At 34.6% G+C, this 24,930-nt stretch overlaps 2 protein-coding genes across 4 annotated transcripts; both read left to right on the forward strand.

The window, feature by feature from the left end:
- Positions 1-3,777: 3,777 nt before the first annotated feature.
- On the forward strand, positions 3,778-8,850 carry LOC107843009 (beta-glucuronosyltransferase GlcAT14C). Of its 2 annotated transcripts, XM_016687130.2 has the most exons (4): positions 3,778-4,551; positions 6,783-6,858; positions 6,974-7,089; positions 8,296-8,850. In XM_016687130.2, the coding sequence occupies exons 1-4, from the start codon at positions 4,014-4,016 to the stop codon at positions 8,808-8,810; spliced, it is 1,245 nt and encodes a 414-aa protein (XP_016542616.1). In that variant the 5' UTR covers positions 3,778-4,013; the 3' UTR covers positions 8,811-8,850. The 2 variants fall into 2 exon arrangements, with proteins under 2 accessions (XP_016542616.1, XP_047252128.1); XM_047396172.1 differs by lacking the exons at positions 6,783-6,858; positions 6,974-7,089 and having other exon boundaries at positions 3,799-4,551.
- Positions 8,851-17,215: 8,365 nt separating this feature from the next.
- LOC107843008 (transcription factor-like protein DPA) lies at positions 17,216-24,399 on the forward strand. 2 transcript variants are annotated; one of them, XM_047396173.1, is made up of 10 exons: positions 17,216-17,355; positions 18,625-18,773; positions 18,881-18,948; positions 19,054-19,097; positions 19,654-19,719; positions 19,800-19,940; positions 20,321-20,389; positions 20,512-20,610; positions 22,564-22,634; positions 23,878-24,399. In XM_047396173.1, the coding sequence occupies exons 2-10, from the start codon at positions 18,640-18,642 to the stop codon at positions 23,969-23,971; spliced, it is 786 nt and encodes a 261-aa protein (XP_047252129.1). In that variant the 5' UTR covers positions 17,216-17,355; positions 18,625-18,639; the 3' UTR covers positions 23,972-24,399. The 2 variants fall into 2 exon arrangements, with proteins under 2 accessions (XP_047252129.1, XP_047252130.1); XM_047396174.1 differs by lacking the exon at positions 22,564-22,634.
- The last annotated feature ends 531 nt before the right edge of the window (positions 24,400-24,930 follow it).

Consider the following 24,930-nt stretch of genomic DNA (forward strand, 5'->3'; position numbering starts at 1 on the left):
CTCAATTCATGCTCAAATAGGTTTCCAGACTACATAATTGATTAACATACCAAATTTGCATAGGATTTATGACTTTTGGAACATCTGCGCATAGTAAAGACGATTTTCATTCTAGCCCAAAATATGGGGTGTTACAGACAGTTTCACAAAAGGTATAAATTATCAGATCTGATAATGCAATGGAGTTGGGTAGAAGTGAAGATGCATTAAACTTTTAAAATCTCAAGAAATCATACATCAGACATCTTGTGTTTCTACCCCACAATAAAATGGGTCAATTGAAAGAAAGTACAAACACTTGCTTAAAATTGCTAGGGCTTTGATGTTTCAATCTGGAGTTCCTATGATTTATTAGGGTGAGTGTCTACTCACTACCACATTTCTAATCAATAGGCTGCCTTCCAAAGTTCTTAAAGGTAAAACACCTTATGAAATTCTATTTGGCAAAACACTTAAAACACCTTATGAAATTCTATTTGGAAAAGCACTTTCTTATCAATTATTAAGATGTTTTGGTTTCCTATGCTTTTCTAACACTTTATCTCACAGAAGGAGTAAGTTTGATCCTAAATCCACTAGGTGTGTCTTCTTAGGATACCCAAGTATTCAAAAAAGGGTACAAACTTCTTGATCTGACTTCTAAGAAATATTTTGTGTCAAGAGATGTTCATTTTGTAGAACATGTGTTTCCTTTTGCTTCTGACCATTCACATATACCTACTCCTACTTTTACTATCCATACAAAAGAAGACCATTATCTTACTCCAATATCTCTTATTCATTCTAACCCTGCTGAATCAGATTTCAACTTACCACCTTCCAACTTTTCTGAATCAACTCTTGATCATTCTAATTTTTCTGCTCCAACTGTCACATTATATTTTCCCTTCAGAACAAGATGTTTCACAACCCCTATCTCCTCCTAGAAGATCTCAAAGGAGAAACATTGGTGAACTACTTTCACATCTCAAAGACTATATTTGCAACACTATTTATCTTAGTGATACGACTGGATCTTGTTTTGCTACTCCTACTAAACCCACATGTCTATCAGTTTCTACTCTTTCCACACCCAACCAAGCTATACTACATTTTGTTCCCTCCATCATTGAATCAAACAATTACTATCAGGCATGTACACATCCAGGTTGGGTGAAGACAATACAGGATGAGATTGATGCTTTAATACTCAATCAGTGTTGGGACGTTATCCATTTGCCACAAGGTAGAAAAGAATTGCCTTATAAGTGGGTCTATAAAGAGAAACAACATGCAGATAGATCTCTTGAAAGTCTAAAGACACAGTTAGAAATCAGAGGTGATATTCAATAAGAGGGGATTGATTTCATAAGACTTTTTCCCGAGTGGTCAAAATGACCACCATCAAATTTTATTAGCAATTGCAGCAAAAAAGAAATGAGAAATCTCATAATTTGATGTGAATAATGCCTTCTTACAAGGAACTTTGCAAGAAGAGGTCTATTTGATATTCCTTACTGGAGTGAAACCTCCACAACATAATATGGTTTGTCGACTTAAAAAGTCACTCTATGGCTTAAAGAAAGCCTCAAAGCAATGGTATGCCAGACTTCCCGAATCCCTAAATTTCAAAGGTTATACAACCTCCCCCAATGATTATTCCTTATTTTTTAAACAATCAGGAGGGCCTGTCTCTATCGTAGCTGTTTATGTCAATGGTATTTTGATTACATGGGATGCTACTGATGAGATACATAACCTTAAGGAGTTTCTTCATACTAAGTTTAAAATTAAGGATCTTAGCTCACTGCATTATTTTTTGGAAATGAAAATTTTGCAGGAAGAACAGGGAATCATAATGAGCCAACAGAAATATACCTTATATTTAATCAATGAATTTGATGTTTCACACCTTCCTCCAGCTTCTTCTCCGTTAGAACCTTCAGTCAAGTTCTCTGCAAATTCAGAAAATCCTATGTCAAATCCTATACTTTACAGGCATCTCATTAGTAAACTCAATTATTTGACTCGCACTAGACCGGATATGTGTTTTGACTCTCAGTCAATTTATGCAACATCCTAGCATCAAACATTTCAAAACAGGATTGCGAGTTATAAGTTACCTGAAAGCATATCCAAATTAGGGCATCTTTCTCAGTGCTTCACCCCCCTTCTCTCTCACTACTTATTGCGATGCTGACTGGGCCTCTTTTCGTACTACATGAAGATCAGTCAGTGGATTTTTATAAGCTTGAGAGGTTCACCAATCTCTTGAAAATTGAAAAAATAATTATTTATTTTCCTTTCATCTGTAGAGGATGAATATCGATCAATGAGAAGATTAGTTGCGGAATTGACCTGGATGATAAGATTTCTTACCGATCTATCCGTTCCTCCCCTCTTCCTGATTTAGTTTACTTCAATAGTCAAACATCCCTACATATAGCTCGAAATTCAGTTTTCCATGAGCGAACGAAGCACGTCGAGCTTGACTGTCAATTCGTTTGCCAACAATATCTCTCAGACTTGATATCTCTTTCTTTTGTTCCATCTACGGACCAACTCACCGACATCTTTACCAAATTCCTTGTCGGACCTCCTCACCATCAGAATTTGTGCAAGTTGGGTATCACTTTTTTTTCCTCCAACTTGAGGGAGATGGTAGAAATCACGATGGTTCATCTTCACCATCTCACCCTCACTCTCATTCTATGGAAAGATAAAATGCACATTTGGGCCAATTCAGCAGCAAATAAGAACATGGGCCAACGACAAATGGGTGATTTCTTTCATTAATTAGCTTAGAGTAGAAGGTTCTTTTATTTTTATTGTTTAGCTTAGAAGAGAAGTTTCTTCTTTTTATTTTCATTGTTTGACTTAGAAAAGAAGGTTCTTTTTATTCCATTAGCTTGTATAAATAAATGTGATTGGCAAGGAATGTACATAGAAGAAAATTTTCAAATACTGTCTCTTGTTTTTACATTAGGTTGCCAAGAACCTAGAATAAGTGTGGGCGACTCTACTTTATTACAGAAAAGGCGGCCACCTTAGACTCCCTAAATTTGAGGGACCTTATTTTTTAATAATAATGGATTATAGTATATTTTTTTGTGAGAAAAAAAATAATAAATATCATTTGCATAAAAAATATTTTTTTATATAAAAAGAAAAAATTATTAGAAAAAATTGATATATCTAGAGAACTATATACGTCTTAAGAAATATTAATGCATCAATTATATTATTTACGATTATATAATTTTTAAAATAGACTTATTGAAAAAAAAAATTTTAAAAAAAAATTTAAGGCTTCCGTTTGATTTTGACCTTAGGCCACTTATATGCTTGAGCTGCCTCTGGGCCAACCTATATAAATTTTAGTCAATATTTTTAAGAATATTTTTTTCATTATATCAAGATAAAAATATTACAACTTATAAGAATCTTTTTATATAATTATAATTATTTAACTTTTATATACTAAATTGTATATTTTAAAATGTTTGGTTAAAGTACGCTGGCCTAAAAAGCGAAAGATTGACAAACTAAAAGTATACGAGGAGTACAGGACTTTGAATTAAAAGGGACAATTTTTATTTTTTCTTAATTTTTTCGCTCCAATAATTAAAAAAGTTGTCTAAGTTGTCTCAACAATTATTAAAGTTTGATAATTTTGCTAAATTATTCAATAACTGTATAAAATTATTGGATAAGTTTAATAGTTATTGAGACAACTAATATAATTGTCAAATAACTATTTTATTGTTATTTAACTTAATAATATTATGAAATTTACTTGTTGCGTTTTTTTTAATTCAAGACTTGAGAAGGTGCTTGAGCTAATTTTTCTCGTACGGTATTGGCAAGAGACATGTCAGTTTCTCCCTAAACGTGCAGTCCCCTGAGCAAACCCCCACTCACTATCCAACCTCCACTTCTAGCCTCCAATTTCCCCCCTCAAATTCTTCAATTTTCCCTACATTAACACAAAATCAAGAACCCAAATCAATTTTTTTTTTTCACGAAAAGAATCAATGAAAAGAACTCACATTAGATTAATCCACCACAAAAAATGGAAAACACCCATTATTGTACTCACAATCTTGGCTCTAATACTTCTTCTTACACTAATTTTCACCAACCCCATTTCCTCATTTCATCCTAAATCCCAAAGCCCACTTTCAAAATCAACAATTTCTACTGAAAATGCTGAAATCTTTCCTGATTTGCCTCGTTTAGCTTACTTAATATCAGGTACCAAGAATGATGTTGTAAGGATAAAAAGGCTGCTTCAGGCAGTGTACCATCCTAGGAATTATTATTTATTGAATCTTGATTTGGAAGCTTTGGATAGTGAGAGATTGGAGTTGGCTAAGTATGTTAAGTTGGATGTTGTGATGAGGGAGTTTGGGAATGTTAAGGTTGTGGGGAAGTCAGATCTGGTTACTTATAAAGGACCTACTATGTTGGCTTCAATGTTACATGCTATTGCGGTTTTATTGAAGGTGTCTAAGAGTTGGGATTGGTTTATTAATCTTAGTGCCTCTGATTATCCCCTTATGACTCAAGATGGTTAGTATTCTGATTCTCAAATTCATATTGTTTTCTTTGTAAGGATTTAACTTGTTTGAAGTGTAAAAACTATATTTTTTGGTGTAAATTTAGCTTTCCGAGGACATGACCTTAGATTGGATGTTATAAAGATTGCAGATTATGGTAGAAGGTAGTACTTAGTTGAGCGTTATCTTCCTAGCGGTACAGGCTTGTTGGTAGGTTGGTGCATTATAACTGTTTAGACTAGTGGTAGTAGCATCTTTCTCAGGGGAGAATTTATGTGTTAATTTTGGGGCACTATGTTGGTTTCCATGTTACATATAAAGGTCCTACTATGTTGGCTTCCGAGTTACATGCTATTGCTATTCTCTTGAATTTTTCTAAGAGTTGGGATTGGTTTATTAATCCTAGTGCCTCTGATTATCCCCTTATGACTCAAGATGGTTAGTATTCTTAACACCCCCAAATTCGCGTTGTTTTCTTTGAAAGGATGTAATTTTTGAATATTAACTATATTTGGCACAGCTTCAGCTTTTCGAGGACATGACCTTGATAGGAGTTTGAATGTTGCAGATTAGGGTAGAAGGTTAGTAGGTAGTTTATCATTGTTTCGTTTCCTAGAGGGATAGGTTTAGGAGTAACATTTTTCTTGTAGTTTCATGTTTTACGACTTTGGTTACTCGTTATTTTTATGCTTCAGTTATTATATTAGTCGGTTATTGTTGTTGCTCCTCTTTTGAATGCTCTGTTATGTTTTCCCTGTTATTTTCTATGTCCCCGTTACTTCTATATTATTCTTTTAGTTGCTTTGATGTTTGTTACTTGAGCTGAGGGTCTCCCGGAAATAGTCTTCTACCTCCTCAAGGTAGGAGTAAGATTTGCGTACACTCTACCCTCCCCAGACCCTGCTTATGGGACTACACTGGGTTTGTTGTTGTTGTTGTTGGTTTGAAATGCGTATATTTGTACTAAGGCTATACCCATTGTCCCGAGGGAGCAGTTAATGTAGTGATACTCAGTACCTGCTGACTGAAATTCTTGATTTTTGTCCTAATGAGAGCGATTTGATTCAATGCTGCTCCTCAGGGGGATACTTGCAAAATTGTAAATTGATTGGCTCACACTACTTTGTTGTTGGACTTGATAGGAAGTTTAGTTTCTATAAATGTTAGGACTGAGGAGAAGTTAAGTGGCTGGAAATTAGCTTGCTTAAGTTTGCTTAAGTTCATACTCTATTCCCTTTGTTTTCTTTATAAGAATAATCAGAGGATGTTAGTTGTTTTTAAGTGCACCAACTGTTCTTGGCTTGAATTGTATATATTGTTGAAAGTGTTTGAAGTATGTACATAATACATTTATACTAAGTCCTTATTCATTGTCATGAAAGAGTAGTGGATGCAGTTATATCCAAGTCCGCTCTGATGATAATGAATTTGATTCGAATGATGCTCCTTAGCACGCTTCTCAAAATTTTAATTTGATTTGCTCACCATTGTTATGTTCTTTTTAGTTGATATGGAGCTGCTAGGCTATACTTGGTGAATGCAGGACTAAGGAGAAATAATTCGCTGGAAAATAGCTCGCTTAGGTTTAATTGAGTTAATACTCTATTTTAAGCTAGAAGCGTTTTTAGGTACATGAGAAGGAGTAATATTATTAATTTAGTTAATTACTTGAATGTTTGCACTTTTCAGTTGATATTTCCAGATATGTTACAGTTAGGAGAATCTTATTATCACGACAGTGAAGTCTTTGAAAGAAATTCAGTTTATATGCTAATACAAGTGAGTATAAATTATGCTAAAAATGTGAAATCATGAGGTTCATGTCCAAATATGGTGTATGTAAGGAGCATTATACTGTCGACAATATTGAATGAGTTCAGTAGTTATTACATATCTGTTCTCTGTAACATTTGAAATACATTGTTTTATCAAATAAATGCAAAAGAATCATGTGTTATTTCTACTTTTACGGTTAAATGCTGCTAATTTTTATCATTTTCAATGAATTTGATCTGTTCTATTTTGCCTCGAGTATTTAGTGAAGAAAACAAAAAGCCATTAACATTCAATCAGTTTTCCATTTGGTGATTCTGTTGCTTCCCCTGGCTTCTTTTTTCTATCATTTTCTAGCTTCGTTTTTGTCTTAGCCAAAGATGACCACTGCCTATTGTTTACTTTTGATGTGGTCAATTTTTTAGCAATTTGTTATCTTTATGCATCTAACCTCTTTTCTTTCTGTTTTAGATATACTCCACATTTTCTCATACTTGCCTAGGGATTTGAATTTTCTTGAGCACTCAAGTAATATTGGTTATAAAGAGTGAGCATACTATCATTCGACTCCCGTTACATAGGATCTCTTTTTCTGATGACAAACAGATCCCGTCTTCAATGACTGCTGTTAGTAACTTTGCATTACTTATTCTGTTTTCTAGATTTTCAAGGGTGAGGCCTATTATAATAGATCCTGGTTTATATCATCTGAAGAAATCTGGCGTGTTCTGGGCTAAGGAAAAAAGATCTGTGCCAGCTTCTTTCAAGGTTTTCATGGGTACTGCTCTAGAATTGCTTCCTTTTACAGACACATATATTATATGCATGCATAAGTATATTCTACGTTGTGGTTATTCATTTACTCTTTTTACTCCACTGATAGGTAATTGGTTTGTTTTTTAGAGGGAAACAGGGAATAAAATAAAGATTAGTACTCATTATTCATAAGTTATCTTAAGGTAGATAGCATATAAAATGTGCTAGTGATAAGTTCTCTTAAGGTCCATGTTGCAAGCGGAGTAGCATGATTCCTACTGGTATTTAGTGTTAAAGTAACAGATGATTGCTTTGACCTGACTTGGATAACAAACTTCTTTCTCTTTATGGTAGTGGGGAGAGGAGGGTGGGTGGCGGCTTGGAGTAGATATTCCATCATCTTATTTGAGTGTTTTCCTTTCTTATTAGCCATTTTTCATGTTCCATTGTGACCCCATTACTTGTTACCTTCTAATGCAAAACACATGTAGACGTCAGGATACATGTATCTGGACTCGAAGAGTAGATAGCTTCCAAGATGATTTTCAAACTGCTTTCTCATAAATGATGTGTATAATCAAACTAGGAGTGACTTTGATGGATCAGGAATCTGCTTTCATCTTGATGATTTTGTATTGAAATGAAATGCTTGATGACTTCCAACATCTGAGCAAAATAGTGCGGCAACAAAAAGATGTGTAAGATAGATGAGCTATGGCCGTTGTTTTTGTGAGTAATTGATGCTTGTTTATGCTTTCCATCAAAATATATTAAGAAGCATAATCCATCATAGATTGTGTTGAGTCCCACGTTGGTTGGATGAGGAGAAATTGGTCTCTTTATATGGTTTTGTGCAATCTCATCTCTTGAGTTAGCTTTTGGAGTTGAGTTAGGCTTAAGGTCCACAACATAGTATCAGAGTTCGACCCATGATTTACCCATGTTAGGCCCCCTTATTAAATTGTTCACGCTCTAATCTTCAACCCGAGGCCTGAGGGGGTGTTGTTCCACATCAGTAGGTTGAGGAGAAATTGGTCTCTTTACATGGTCTTGACTCTTGGGCAATCCTTACCTCTTGAGTTAGCTTTTGGGGTTTCAATTAGACCAAGGTCCACAACAATATGTCTTTTCAATCATCATTCTTCTCCAAGTCATTTAACTCAATGCTAAAACTGTTAATTTTTTCCCCTCATGTCCTTCTCATTTGTTGTTTTGTTTTCACTTCCAGGGTCTGAATGGGTGATGCTCTCAAGGTCATTCCTTGAATTCTGTATTTGGGGCTGGGACAATCTACCACGCACTCTTCTGATGTACTACACAAATTTCTTGTTTTCTCTTGAGGGTTACTTCCACACCATTGTCTGCAATCACAAGGACTACCAGAACACGACTGTGAATCACGACTTACATTACATCAAATGGGACAACCCCCCTAAGCAGTATCCTATCAATTTAACACTCAATCACTTTGAGGACATGGTCCAGAGCGGTGTCCCTTTTGCTCGTACTTTTGCTACGGATGATCCGGTTCTTGATAAAATTGACAAGGAAATATTAAGAAGATCTCATGGCCGGTTTTCGCCAGGGGCTTGGTGTGTGGGAACTACTTCTTTAGGTAAAGATCCTTGTATAGTTTATGGAAGTATAGATGTTGTTAAACCATCGGCAGGGTCAAGAAGCCTAGAGAAACTTATAGGTAAGCTCCTTGATACTGAAAATTTCAGGTCAGGACAATGTAAATAAATTATGCTCTTTTTCCTCTTGAAAATCTTTCTTCTCTTAATTCCAATGTATATTTGTCACGTAAATGTCCAAGCCCTTTTGTTTGGTAGCAACAACAACATTACTAACTAGTGGAATTTGAGAATGTTAGAATGTAAACAAATCTAATCACTACCTTGTAGAGTCGTTTAGCTATTGACATGTGTGGTGCTAAAAATCCTCTCGAGTAAAATGTGAATTTTATTATTAATAATCTTTTTTCTAAATAGTCTCTTTGTTTCATACTTGGTTCTAATTGAGCTGATACATCCTTAAGAAGCTTTAACAGGTTTATTTTACTAAATTAATTTAATTAATAATTCAATAAAATTTGAAATTTGACTTTTTATTATGTCATATAATTACTTAATAATAAAGACAGTATGAAAGTAAATAAAAAAAATTCTTTTAATTTACTAGATTGAACAAATAAAGTGATTTTTTTATAAAGTATAAGATGAAGCAAAAAGAAACGGAGGGAGCACTAGAAACACTAAACAGGAAGGAATGAATTTTCAAATTCATCCCTAATTAATAATTGGAGAAGATGAAGACCGAAGGCCAAAATCGTAGGAATGCCTAGAGAATGAAGTACTTCCTCGGTTTTATTTTATGAGACATTTTTTTTTCTTTTTAATTTGTTAAAAAGAATATTGCCTTATTATAATTGGTATTTTCTTCGTCCATAAATACACTTTTGATTTGATACATATCTTAAGAGAAAATATATAAAAGGGTGATTTTACTGTATCTCGCGCTTTGAATATAATTAAATTTTTTTCTTTGAAAAATGCAATAAGTGATATATTGTATTTAATACCAAGAGTAAAATGGGTAAAACTAGATAAATTATGGTCAAATGCATCGCCAGACTTCTCAATTTAGCACAAACTTTCACTTTGACACCTAAAGTGGACATTGTTCATTTTAAGCACCTAAACCAATTACAAACTGTGTCATTTTGACACCTTTCGACACCAACTCTGAGTGTGGATTGCACTCGCTTTCAATATGGATTAAATGACCAACTGATTTGTGGTAACTCATTTTAAATCACCACATCATCATATGCACCCACATTTTAAAAAAAGGGACCAAAACACATGGCAAGGTGTTTAACAACAACAACAACAACAAATTCAGTGTATTCTCACAAAGTGGGGTTTGGGGAGGGTAAAGTGTACGCAGTCCACACCGCTACCTACAAAGAAGTAGAAAGGCTATTTTCGATAGACCCCAGCTCAAGATAAGGAATAATAAACAAAAGCGTAATGAAACATGAAGCAAGATGGATGACATCACATAAAAAGGATTAAGACATAAATATAAATCAAAGTAGTATGAGATAAGGTAACCAAGTGCAATGTGCAATAAGAGATAAGAAATAGGGCATTCGAAAAACGACACCCACCTAGTAGTAACAGACACTCACAGGCCAGAGACACCCTCCACACCCAAACCCTCCTGACTAGGAGCTCTTACCTAAGGACATAGTCCTAGGATTAGTAACCTGGCTATACCAGGGCTCTTTTAACTACTAGCTACAGCCCACGCACACAACCTATCCTTCTACCTTTATCCGCGACCTCCACACCTTCCTATCTAGGGTCATGTTCTCAGTAAGCTGAAGCCGCTCTATATCATGTCTAATCACTTCCCTCCAGTACTTATTTGGCGTACCTCTCCTCCCAAAGCCATCCAACGCTAGCCTCTCACACCTCCGAACTAGGGCATCCGTGCCCCTCCTCATCACATGCCCAAACCATCTCAGTCTTCCTTTCTGCATCTTGTCCTCCACCGAAGCCACTCCCACCTTATCCTAGACTGTCTCATTCCTAAATCTATCCCCTCTAGTAAGTCCATACATCCAGCGCAACATTCTTATTTTCGCCACCTTCATTCTTTAAATGTGGGAGTTCTTGACTGGCCAACACTCTGCTCCATAGAGCATAGCTGGCCGGACCGCCACTCTGTAGAATTTGCCTTTAAGCTTAACTGGGACCTTCTTATCACACAACACTTAGAGACATCCTTATCTATCTCACCATTCCCCTGAATCAAAGACCCAAGATACTTAAAACTATCCCTCTTACAAACATCCTGGGAATCCAACCTCACCACCACATCTTCCTCTTGCCTCAAGTCACTAAACTTGCATTCCATATATTCTATCTTGGACCTACTCAACCTGAACCCTTTAGATTCAAGGGTTTGCCTCAACCTCCAATTTTTCATTCAGCCCCCCCTCCCCCCCTCCGCATCTCATCAATCAATACTACATCGTCCACAAACAATATACACTAAGGTACCTCCCCTTGAATACTTCACGTCAACACGTCCAACACCAACGAAAACAGAAAAGGACTAAGAGTCGAACCCTGATGCAATCCTATCTCGATTGAAAAATGCTCTGAGTCCCCCTACCCCCCACCCCCACCCCCCACCGCAGTTCGCACTCGAGTCTCCCCTCCATCGTACATGTCCTTAATAGCTCTAATGTACACCACCGGGACCCCTCTTGCCTTTAAGCATCTCCAAAGAACCTCCCTAGGGACTTTGTCATACGCCTTCTCCAAGTCAATGAACACCATGTGCAAATCCTTTTTTCTTTCCCTATACTGCTCCACCAATCTCTTTACCAGGTGGATTGCCTCCATCATCGAACGACCAGTCATAAAACCAAACTGATTCTCCAAAATAAACGCGAGCTTCCTCAATTTTCACTCAACCACCCTCTCCCAAATCTTCATAGTATGGCTCTACATGGCAAAGTATTCAATGAATTAATAACACGTGATTTTTTATCAAATAATTACAAAAAAAAAAACCCACAACTTCTTCCCTGCCCAACCTTCTCTGAACTTAACCTCCATTAATAGAGGTTGAATTTTTCAAGACTAATAAATCTGCTAGTGTTCCCTCACAACGTCATCCTTATTCTCTAAGAATGTCATCCTTATTCTCTAAGGATGATAGATCCGCATTAATATCTTCACAATTTCAGACATACAACTTAAAAAAATATGAAAAAGGAGGAGGTTATTGTTCAATTAGAAAATTAATTAACGGAAGAAAATATAAATACCGTTAGAAGTTGCTTGGAAGAAAATATAAATACTTTACGGATGGGTGCTTGGAAGTGAATCTTTACCCATCAATTGTATTTTAATAATATTTTTAAAAAATTAATTATTGTTATAAATGTATTTATATTATAGTGAATGTCTATCAAAATCTAGTTGATATAGATCTATCAAGATCTAGTTGATATGTCTCAGGATTTGAAGTATCTGTCTTTTAGTGAGAAACTAGGAGTAAATTTTTCATATAAATAGAGGGGTTTTATTCATTGTAAATCAACCCTCAAGAATTTAAAGAGAACTAAGAATTACTCTTTATTCTTCTCTACTTTATATTTCATAACACATAATCAGCACGAAGCTCGAAGCTCTGAGTATGGCTTTATTATGTGGCCAACACAGGTAAACGGTAAGTGTGATTTTTCATCAAGCTAGCAGTGCAAATTAAAAAAAATAATAAAAAAAATTATACAGGTTATGCAATAAGGTGATCAATACTTTTTTGTTGTGTAGTTTGATTTTTCTTATGCTCTTGCTAAGTATACGAATACATGTCATAATGTTAAGCATCAAATTCTTTACAGTAATAGAACTTCTACATTGACAACAATGTTATAGTTATGTACTGATTGTTTATTCTTAAATATCAATATATATTAATGATGCATTGACGTATGCATTGACGTACATATATATATATATATATATATATATATTAAATTTAATATTCCAATATTATTGTATATTATTTGACAAGTGTTAGTACATTGTAAATCGAGTATTGTATATTTTGAATATCATATAATTTTTAACGAGATTGTAGTAGGAATATTAAAGTTTATACCCAGTGATTCTCGATATATGTAATTTGAGGATAATATTTAAACCTATAATGTCATTAGTTGAAGATAAGATGGTGGATTAAAATTCTATCGCGTAAAAGGGTAAGATATCAGGTTAGAATCCTGAAGCACCATGATGATAAGATGTTGGATTTAAGTCCCATCAATTTATGCCTAAGACGCCTTTATATGGGTAGGACATTTAGTTTGAATTTAATGCACTATATTGATGATAATATAATGGCTAAGGCAAAAAAATGTGTTCTTGATGAAAAGTCATGAAACATGTCTCATTGAACATGCGCTCCATTCTCTGAAGTGAATGTAGAGCAGTGCATAATATGTCTGAAAGAAGACAAGTGAAAGGACAAGTGATTGAATGCACGAATATAAGCGTGAAGGGACAATATGATAACAATCATCAAAAGTGATGATATTTTCACACACTTATTATGATTATAAAATATGTTAGAGAAAATTTCTCTACAATCATATGTATGCCTCGATTTCTCTTAAATTAGCAATATCCTAAAAGAGACTGTAAGCTATCATAATTTGATAGGCTTAAGGCACGATTATATTCCATTCTTGGGGAATGAGAAGCTTATTCATGCAAACGTGCACTTGATTGTGATGATATCACAACTCCCCTTCGAAAGAGGTAGAATAACAGAGAAGAGTTATTTTGAAATCTACTTCTGAAGTAGTAAATCTGAACTTTATTCATGTTATAGTAAATCTGAAATTTACTAAAGCAAAAAGTACATTCATGGTAAATTTGGAGTTTACTAAAATAAAAGTTCATAAATTTCCATGAACGATTGCGACATCTCAAAGATGTGCATATTGAGTATTGAACATATATTGAAGAATTAGAAAATTCTTTATTACTTTTAATGTTGCTTGTTTTCATGATAAGTTGGTCGAACCAACTAATTTTGAGATTGAATTCCTTAAAATCTGAAAAGTATAAAAGGTGAAAAGGGGCTCGTTCACTTATCATGTGATATGTTGAAATGATGCATCAATAAGATGATCACATGTATACTTATTGTCAACCTGTAGTTTGATATTCATAAAGTTGCTTGCTCAATAAAAGTGAGTTAAGAACGTAATTTTCAGATTATGAAATCAAGACAATTCATTTTGATGATGATGGTTTGACATTGAATGCTTTCGATGAATAGCTAAGCCATTGCTAATGAGAACAAAGTTTTAAGTGTTGGTCTGAAATATGATATGTTGCATACAATAGCACTTGTATGCATTAGACCAATGAATTATGATTATTTTTTCCCTCTCAATTAGTTCAAGGTCAAGAACCAACTATTCCATCTAATAGTTTTGATGTGCGGTATACGATTAATGAATATACCATGATGCACAAAGATGGATTCCTCAAAGAAGATGGATGATGTATGTTAGTTTTCCAAACATAAGGAGGAGATTATAAGCAGCTAAAAAATATGTGAGGAATTATTATCAGATCCTCATTCAAAAGACAATTCAAGTCAAATGCTGAAAGTAACTTATATTAAGCGTAAGTGCTCCTATTTTGTGTCCCTAAAGGACAAAGTCTACACATGTGTAAAGAATGGTAGACCAATCGATTCCAAATGAAATAATCCTTGGAAAGGCTAAGAAACAAATATTCATAATAAGAAGGCAATGTACTCTTGAAGAGCCCATGACATAACACTTCATGAAACCTTATGAAAGGTTCAGGTCCCTGAAAATAATAAAGTGATGAAATCTTAAAAAGGTTATGTCACATTGTGAACCGATGTAAAATGATATATTATCGATAATATCTTTGATACAATATTGTAAAAGACTACGAGGATCTGAATTCTACGTTTATTTAAGCATGCTGACGTAGAAACATTTATCAAGTGACATGAAATGATGCATTGGTAAGCATAAAACTTATTTGATTTGCAATCTAAACACGAGACGATGTCACACGTGAAATGCTGAATATTGTCACTTGACAAAATTTATATGAAACTTTGTAAGTATTCAAAATGTTTGAAGCATATAAAAGTTTCTGGAAAACTTATTTATAATCCTTATATTGCATTAGTTTATAACTTGAAAATCATTGGAACTCTTGGAGAGTTTTAAAAACAATAGATTACTTGCTGATAAGAGAAATATACCGAATTGAATTGGTTATGAAGTACCATATCTTAGTATAACTGCCGTACTAGTGTATCTTGCAAATACTACAAGATCTGATATAGCCTTTTCATTCAATTCGTTAGTAAGGTATAGTTCTGCTCCTACTGGGAGACATCAAAATGGGATAAAATACATAGGTTTATTTTATTCTAAAGCTTGTAGTTTCGATCTTGTTAGTTATGCTGATGCTGAGTATTTATCTGACTCGCATAATACTTGGTCTCAAACAGGTTATGTGTTTACATGTGTGGATACTGCCATATCTTGGAGATATATAAAGCAGTTTATCGAAACCACCTCATCGAACCATGCTGAGATAATATCTATTCATGAAGCAAGTCGAGAATGTGTATGGTTGAGGTCCATGATACATCTCATTCGAGAAAAATATGATTTGAAGTGTGACAACATAACCATAATTTTATACAGAGATAATGCAGCTTGCAAAACACATCTTAATGGAGGATTCATAAAAGAAAATAGAATGAAACACACTTTATTAAAGTTTTTCTACATACATGAGCTACAAAAGAATGATGATATTAACGTGCAACAGATTCGTTCAAGTGATAATGAGGCTGATTTATTCACCAAGTCTCTTTCAATTGCAACTTTCAAGAAGACGGTGCACAAGATCGGGATGCAAAATTTCAAGGATATTTTTGTTAGGGGGAGTTAATACGCATTGTACTCTTTTTTCCTTACAAAATTTTGTCCCACTGAGTTTTCCTTGTAAGGTTTTTAATGAAGCAGCCAAAATACATATTATTTGAGATGTGTACTCTTTTTTCTTTAGTAGATATTTTTTCCTTGGTTTTTTTTCTAGTAAGGTTTTAACGAGGCACATTATCTATCAAGTAGACATTCAAGGGGAAGTGTTATAAATGTATTTACATTATAGTGAATGTTTATCAAGATCTAGTTGATATCTATCGGGATTTGAAGATCTATAAAGATCTAGTTGATATTTCTCAGGATTTGAAGTATCTGTCTTTTAATGAGAAACTAGGAGTAAATTTTTCCTATAAATAGAAAGATTTTATTCATTGTAAATCAACCCTCAAGAATCCCTCAAGATAAATAAGAATTACTCTCTATTTTCTCTCTATTATTCTTCTTCTTTGCTTTATATTTCATAACAATTATCACATTGATATTTTACTCTTATTTTTTAATTAGTAACTTAATTTTATTAGTTTTCTTATTTTTTCATACACATATTTTTAGATAAAATATTGTGAGAAGTGATATGAAAAAAATATTAAACTAAATTATTGTCTAAGAGATAGAGGGGCGTTTGAAAGTACCACTAAAAGTGTTTGAGCTTGAAAAAATAGTGAAAAAAAATGAGATGAAAATGGGTAGGAAGATGATAAAATTAATTAAAAAAGGGATTAAAATAAGGCTGTCATGCGTCAAAACGCGAGTGTAGAATACTCACTTTGCTATGTCAGCGAAAGGTATCAAATGACACAGTTTGTAGTTGGTTTAGGTGCTTAAAATGAACAATGTCTACTTTAAGTGTCAAAGTAAAAGATGATGTCAAATTAAGAGTCTGTGTATATTTGGTGATAAATTATCTATTGATTTTATATATTGAACATCTCAAAATAGAAAAATAAACAAATAAAAATGAACGAAAGAAGTAGTAACAACTTAAATTTAAAATTCTTATTGAAATGATTTAATCACACAAATATTTATAAATTATTTTAGGAGGAAAGGATAGAAACGGCACTTCAAATTAAACTATTTCCATGAAAATGTCCATGAAATTTAAATTCCACTTTCTAGCCATTTCAATTTACTAGCTTGTTCTATACCGTTTCTACACACCTTATATACAGTTTCCATATATATCTTATACATATAAATATTTTATACGAAAATTATACAGTTTTGATACACAACTTATACAATAAATGTACATTTTTTTTACACGTTTTATACAACAATTATAGAATTTTCATACACTTTCTATATATTTTTCATATATACTCTATACATATACATATTTGATAGAACTATACAATTTCTATACATATATCTTATATACATACATATTCTATTTAACAATTATATTGTTTTATACAATTTAATTATTATTTCTAAAAAATTTATATAAAAAAAAATTAAAACATTTTTAAAAGGACTAATTACCCAAGTTAAATACTGTATCAGTATCGTATATAAACCGTATCAATACTATACATAAACTGTATATGAATTACATAAATTAAAATAACTCAAATAAAAAAATATTATAAAACGGAAATAGTATATTCACTTCCATCTAATGGGACGGAGGGAGTAGTATATATAGCATACAGAATAGCGGGAACACACGCCTTTGACTTTAAGGTTCGTCATAGTCAAAGATCTCTTCTTGTTGATCCTTGTCTTCGTGGACACTCAAACTTTCAGGTTCGTCAACCCCCCCCCCCCCCCCCCCCCCCCCCCTTTTTTTTTTTTTTTTCTGAACAACGTTTTGTGCCAAAATTAAAATTTGGGTAGTGTAATTAATTTGAAGATTGGATAAATTATTCTAGTTTTTTTTCTTGAGATTGAGATTCAGTTGTGAAAATTGTTACTACTATTATTTTAATTGCTTTATAATGCATATAGGGTTAACAAAAGAGAACCTTATTAAATTCAATTGTTGATTTATTCCCATTTATCCTAGCCTTGTTGGACAGAGTCGAGGTGCATGCAAACTGGTCTAGACACCACAATTATTAAAAAAAAAAAAAGAATTCAATTATTTGTTGTTAGTAATTTCTGTAGTTGTTGATTACTGTAGAATTTTATGATGCAGTAACTGTTTCATAAGTTTGTTAATCTTACTGTTTGATTGAAATGATGACATTGAACTTGTCATTTTCTTAATAAAACTTAAGGGGTTGTTTGGTTCATGGGGTAAGGTGGGATATTTCAAGATTAAGTTTGAGATTAAATTTATATCAAACAAAGGTATAACTAATCCCAGGATAAATTTATACCTCAAATTTGGTGTTATTTTGTCCCATATAAGAGGTGGGATAAATTAGTTCCAGGATTATAATCCAGGATAATGCTGTCCGTGAATCAAACGATCCCTAAAAGTTTACGAGATCATGGTCTCATATACGGTTCTCAGCGTATCTCAATAAAGTATATGGTTGGTTCGAAGAATGTATCAAGATTCAAGCAATAACGGATGATATAAGTAGTATATACGTTCCTCCTCATGTCAATATATTTTATTGGTCAGGCCTTAGGGGGGGAGTTACATGCTTACTTGCTCTTTTAGTACAAGTTGCTACTGGGTTTGCTATGACTTTTAACTATCATATGATCATTACTGAGGCTCTTGCTTCGTATTTTCTTGTTTACAATTGCATTGAATTGTACTAAGGAGTTATTCTGGTTGACCGATGAAAGCATCAGTCAATCAACCGTGCATCAAACCCAAAAGAGTTGGGGTCAATTATGTTTATCTTTTGTATTCTCATGACCGAGTATGTGGATTAAATTGGTGTACTTTCTTTTTAACCCCTCCTGGGAACCCCCATTTTTTTTGCTCCATTGGTGACTCGAACCCACAAGCTTAGAGTTAGAGGTGGAGAGTGCTTACCATCTGTGCAACCCTCTCTTGTCTAAATTGTTGTACTAACTCGGGGGCGCCACATTTTATTCCTTTTTTTTGGTCTCAAGGTAATTTGCTTGTAAATGATGGATGTCAAAACCTCTGCAAGCACTTTTGAAGGATTCAATCAGAGATGTTCCAAGGGCAAGAGTTCATTCCGAGCTACAACGGGTTGTGATGACAAATTTTTGCATGTTAAGCAGCATGCTCAAACTAGGTGATTTAATTAACTGATGCTTTTTTACTCTCTTTTATATCTCTGTATGGTTATGAAGTCCTATAAAAGGTTCTAACTCCTATATATCTTCTGAAATTGAAAAAAAGTGACACGGCAAAGCTGAAGAAAGGCTCAAAAATTGTCGAAGGAGGTCTAAGACAATACAGTATAATGGGTCGGTGATACTCCAAGGAATGCTTAACATTATGCCCTTTTTGGGTAATTCCTTTTGTTCTGGATAATGATTTCAATTTTTCATTTTTAACTTGTCAATTTGCAGTTTGTAAGAAGGTGGAAGATAAGGGGCGAATCACATACGGTGAGGTAATTTTGATCCTATATTCTCCTAGACTGGATGACCTATATACTGGAAAAATAGTCTCACAGAGATAGAACTAGTAGATATCTATCTTATGCATCATAAGTAGCACCTTTCTCAAACTTCACAGCAGTTCTCTCTTAACTTATTAAATAATAATTAACTCCGAGTATCTCTATTCTGCCGCATATTGGCTACAGCCTTATAAAGGACACACTGATTGCTTGTATTATTGAACTTCAATATATTGCTCGTTCAGTAAAATGTTGCAATATTGAGCATTATTCTTCATTCTTAAGAGGAAGTCCATATGAAAGATTGCATTTTGGTAGAGAAATGGTGGTACTAAATCTTAAAGTAAATTAGTGACACTTGTCCGGAAACAGCCTCTTTACCCCCACGAGGTAGGGGTAACTGTAAGATCTGAGGATACTCTACTCTCCCCAGACCCCACTTGTGGGATTTCATTGGGTATGTTGTTGTTGTCTTGATTCTTGTTCTTCTTTCTAGATTTTCCTAGTGTATGCATATGACATATAGATTATCATTCTTGATATATAGGTTGCAGACGAGATCATAGCCGAATTTATGGCAACAGATAGCAATTCCTCAGTTCCCATTAGTGAGGTAAATATAGATTACAAGACATCTATCTTTTCTTTTTCCATCCACTATGATTTGAATAGAATGCTTTATAACCTTTCCAGTCAGATGAGAAGAATGTACGTAGACGAGTGTATGATTCACTCAATGTCCTTATGGCCCTCGACGTTATAGAAAGAGATAGAAAGGAGATCCATTGGAAGGGCCTTCCTAATTCAGATGCAAGGGACATGGAGGAAATTAAGGTTAGGATGTAGCTTAGCATTTAAAATTTTGTTGTCACTCATTCTTTTGCATAATCTCTTGCCTGTATGTGTAAGTTTTATGGTCATAACTGATGGGAATAATATTTCCGAAATATCGTGTTTGCGCTGCTTGAAAGTGGTTGCTTTTTAGTTGGTAAAGGTTAGATAGTCGTTGTGATAGATGCCTCAACTGTAGATAGTTGCATTGGACAACAGTTATCTAAAACTAAAAGTACATATGTAACAGATCCTAGATTTATAAGAATGGGCAACTCCTTTGCCTCATTGAGAAGAGGGTCTGCATTTGTGCAGATTCTCACATTTCTCTGTGGACTCACCTTGTCTTTAGATGCTATTATAAAAATTCTGTCCTTTTGCAGATGCTGCATGCAGAATTAATGGCTAAGATTGGGAAGAAAGCTGCATATCTGCAGGACTTGGAAGAGCAAGTATGTTCATTGTATACTCCTTTCTTACTAATGTCATAAGCTCTTCAAATCAACATTGAAGAAAGGCTGCACCTAACTGAGTTGTTGCAATAATCTTTAACTTTCTGCACAATTGGGGGAAGCTTGCAAATCTGCAAAATCTTAAGCTGCGGAATGAAAAATTGTGTAAATCTACGAAAGGCTCTTCACAAGGGGTCTCTTTGCCATTTGTACTTGTTCAGGTATAAGGCTTTCTTTTTCCCTCTGAAATTACTGCATCTGCTTCAATGTTTACATGGTAGGCCATTAGGCTCTTTGATCATGCAAAGATTAAGGTAAATGGTCCTTAATTATATCTTTCAAATTTTGATTTACTTGTCGTGTTATTAATATTGTATGATAAAGTTCAAGTTTTTTTTTGACAAACAGTTTAGGGTTGTAAGCAATTTTAAGTCATATCTATTGAACTTCTTTTTTTGGTTGCAAAATTAGTGTTGTATGATCATTGATCAAGTCCTTTGGAGACTTCGCCAGACAATTTAGTTAGCAAGTTTTAGTATATTTTTTAAGTATCTGTCGATAATATTACACCCACCTCATACTAATTTAACATGGTTATGCCAAAACAAATGAAGAGTCCATGTTCAACATAATTACCATAATAACAACAAGGACACCAACATACTCAGTGTATTTCCACAGATGTGGCTTAGGGAGGGTAAAGAGTGTATGCAGACCTTACCCCTACCTCGTGGAGATAGAGAGATGTTTGTAAAAGGACCCTCGACTCAAGTAACATATAACAAGGTAGTTTGAAATGTAAAAGGACCCTCAGCTCAAGTAACACATAACAAGGTAGTTTAAAAAAGATAATACAGAGGTAAACAAGGCATAGAAAATAAGACATGCAAATAATAGAGAAACCATAACATACCATACTATAAGAATCATGCGATAACCGAAGCACAATAAGCAACATAAAGTAGTAGTAATTTAAGAACCAAGAAACTATGAGAATAATGCTAATACTATCTATCCCCAAGCCTATCTCGCGAGAGAGTGAGACAACACTCAAGTACCTTCTAACCTTCTACCCTAATTTGCGAGCCGACATGTCCTATCTAGTTACCTCTCCCTAGTATTTCTTATGCCTACCACTAAGCCTCTTTAAACCCACCCCACCCAACCACTCATACCTCCTCACCGGTGCATCTATGCATCTCCTCTTCATATGTCCAAACTATCTCAACGGCTCAACCTTATCTCCCTTATCTTGTCCATCACATGGGCCACTCCCACATTGTATCGAATATCTTCATAAACCTCAACATCCTCATTTTCGCAACTCTCATCTTCTAGACATAAGAGTTCTTAACTGGCCAACACTTCACCCCAACAACATAGTCAATCTATCCACCACCATGTATAACTTACCTTTAAGTTTTAATAGTATCTTCTTACTACACAAGATTCTGGCAGCGAATCTCCATTTTATCCACCCTGCACCAATACAATGTGCGACATCATCGTCGATCTCTCCATTTCCTTGAATTGAAGGCCTTAGATATTTGAAACTCTCTCTTGTGTATTAAAGCCTCAATTCTACGTCAACCAAATTCATTACGTCGTTGAACGTGCACTCCAAATACTCGGTTTTGGTCCTGTTCATCCTAGACCTTTTAGCTTCTAGGGTCTGCCTTCAAACCTCCTGCTTTGCTTTAACTCCGCAACGGGTCTCGGCAATCAGTACTAGTCATAAGTATACAACATATGCCAAGGCACCTCGTCTAGAATACTCTGCGTCAATTCATCCATCACCAAAGCAAACGAAAACGGACTAAGAGTTGACCCCTGGTGCACCCTCATCACAACTGAAAGTGTTCTCCACCCACTGTACTAATCCAAGTCTTGGCTCCATCATAGAGGTCTTTAATCGCCCTATCATAGAGGTCTTTAATCGCCCTAATGTATTCCACGGTTACACCTTTAGCCTCCATGCATCTTCATAGAACACCCTTGGGACTTTGTCGTAGGATTTTTATAGGTCGATGAATACAATATGTAAGTCCCTCTTCTACTGCCTATATTGAAAATATATGCGACTGACTGTAAACTAGTCCTGAATTTCTGAGAATTCTATGATATGGATTAATACCTTTTCTGACTCGTTTCCTCTTCGACAAATACTGATGTAGACTGCTCGCCATGCTAAGCTTAATATTGAGATCTCGGAGGATAATCAGTTGGTCCACTTTGACTTTGAAAGGTATGTGAACATATTTATGGGCCAACTGATATCATTTTGGCACGCTGATCTAAAGTCTGTATACAATAAGAATTCATGTATCATCGACTTACGGCCTTTAATAGATTCATCATACCTATATCAAAAATAGATTCATCATACTACTTATTTTTTTTGCATTGTTGTTCTAATTGGGTTAGAGTGGGAAAAAGAAGATTGGCATCATAAAATTAAGATACAGCCCATTTCTTTAGGTTGCTAGGGTAGAGCTAGTGGGAGGGGTGGATGGTTGTGAATCTCAACCTTGGGTTTTAGATTTGAACTTTTCAATTCTTAGCCAATTCCTGGTGGTTATGGAGGTCTATATGGGATTCCAAAATCTGATGTCACGTGGGGTAGTATAGAAGATTATGTCCATGATCTTTGATGTTAAATGTAATAGCAAGTTGGAATTTCGAAACCTGGTAAAGGCGGAGTTCAAATGTGGAGAAAGATGATAATGAGAAGATGAAGGGGATGCATCACGCATCTTGACTAGTTAAGTAAAATACCATGTACCCTCTCCGCCCAATTTAGGTATCCCGTTTGGTTTTGAATTCACTATTGTGTAAGAGTTATATTTTATGATGTTAGATGAAAGTGAGTCCAAAGATAAAGGTAAACTTGGCTATTTGAAGAATTTAAACATTGTTCAGGAACTATTAGAACATGAAAAGGAGAAGAGTAAATAGAGACAACTACGGGACCAAAGTAGTACCGTTGCATTCTTTTTCCTTGGGTGAAATTCTTGGTTTCCCGTCCATAAATAGTTAGGATTTGCATATTGTTGTCATCGTCAAGAATAATTTTTTTCTGTTCAATATTTCTGCATTATCTGTTGAATAGAAGTGCAGATTCATTCGAAATGAAACTTATTTGATTTCTATACAGGAATATTGCACCTAAGTTTTCGTTTAAGTTGTGCGAACTCTTCACTTTCGATGCCAAAACCGTGTCAGATTCTCCAAAAATACACTACTTTTGGAGAATCCAACACGCACCTGACATTTTTGAAGAGTCCGAGCAACGTACTTTTAGTAGTGTATTGATGGATTATATGCAGATATCGTTATAAGTGTTGCTGTAAATATTGCCTGCGCATCTGCAACTAAGTAAAATGGATCACGGCATCATGCTATGTAGCTTAAAAAATAAAAGAGGAGGATTTCACATTCCTCCTTTACCAGGTCATTTTAACATGAGTTTTCTTGTTCATACTTGGCAGTTTTATTTTCACTTTGCACGACGATGCTGATGTCCTCAAATTGATGCGCCATCATGGGCTCTTAGAGAGCAAAAGTGTATCTCCAACTTCGTAGATACACTCATCTTATAGCTAGTCCTGATGTCGCTTCAGCAGGCAGCAAATCATTGTACTGGAACTCCTGAATTGGCACGTCCAAATGATATTTTGTCAAATCGACATAGAGACTCCAGAATTAGTCACACAGTATTTCTACCTCTCAGAATACATGGTCATACATGGCTTTAGTACAGCTTATGTAGAAGTTAAAAGGGCTGGTAATTATATTTGTTGCATTTGCAACACTCAAATAGGCTGACACCATGCCTTGGTAGTTTTTGGTTATTTTCTGGAAAATGTCTATAAGATTTTGGTGAACAGAAATGTACTTACTGCATTTCATGTTTTCTTTGGCTGCAATACATCCATTGTCCTTAAATTTGCCAATAAATTTTACGTAGATGCTCGAATTGGGGTTTGTTCCAATTGAGCACTTGAATACATTATAAAGTGCTCCTATTAGACACTTTGACTCAAATTTGATTTTCTGTTTGCGTTTTCTCAAGCGATTAAATGGGTCGATAAGCTAACCACTTAAAATATGTCACATCCCTTAACTATACACATTAGTCTTAAATCTTATGCCTATTCCAATTGAGATTGATTTGTGTAACTAAAAGAGGGGTTCTATTTTATGTAATTTAGTTATCTGTGTACGTAACACACAAGTTTTTTCAAAGTTTGAGTTAAATTGTCTAATAGGAACACTTTATCATGTGTTCAAGTGCTCAATTGGAGCATGTCATAGTCAAGTATCTAAATCAAATTTACCGGTAAATTTAAGGGGTTGTCAATGTATTCAACCATTTATTTTGCCGTAAAACATTGTAAATCATGTATGATGTGTTGCAGTCTGCAAGATAGCTGGTACTGCTCTGTCTATCACATCTGAAATTCCTGGATAAACTAAAGATGGTGCTTTGAAGCTATAGAAAAATTCAGTAGAATTGCATTCAAGGGTGTAGTCTAGCGTTT

The sequence above is a fragment of the Capsicum annuum genome, chromosome 9 (genome assembly GCF_002878395.1).
Source record: "Capsicum annuum cultivar UCD-10X-F1 chromosome 9, UCD10Xv1.1, whole genome shotgun sequence".
NCBI classification, from domain to species: domain Eukaryota; kingdom Viridiplantae; phylum Streptophyta; class Magnoliopsida; order Solanales; family Solanaceae; genus Capsicum; species Capsicum annuum.

Coding starts and splice junctions, on each gene's coding strand:
- LOC107843008 (XM_047396173.1), top strand. CDS start 18,640: ATGATGGATGTCAAAACCTCTGCAAGCACTTTTGAAGGATTCAATCAG. Junction 19,098..19,653: donor GGCGAATCACATACGGTGAG/GTAATTTTGATC, acceptor CTTGATATATAG/GTTGCAGACGAGATCATAGC. Junction 19,941..20,320: donor GGGACATGGAGGAAATTAAG/GTTAGGATGTAG, acceptor GTCCTTTTGCAG/ATGCTGCATGCAGAATTAAT.
- LOC107843009 (XM_016687130.2), top strand. CDS start 4,014: ATGAAAAGAACTCACATTAGATTAATCCACCACAAAAAATGGAAAACA. Junction 4,552..6,782: donor TCCCCTTATGACTCAAGATG/GTTAGTATTCTG, acceptor TTTCTGTTTTAG/ATATACTCCACATTTTCTCA. Junction 6,859..6,973: donor AGTAATATTGGTTATAAAGA/GTGAGCATACTA, acceptor TCTGTTTTCTAG/ATTTTCAAGGGTGAGGCCTA.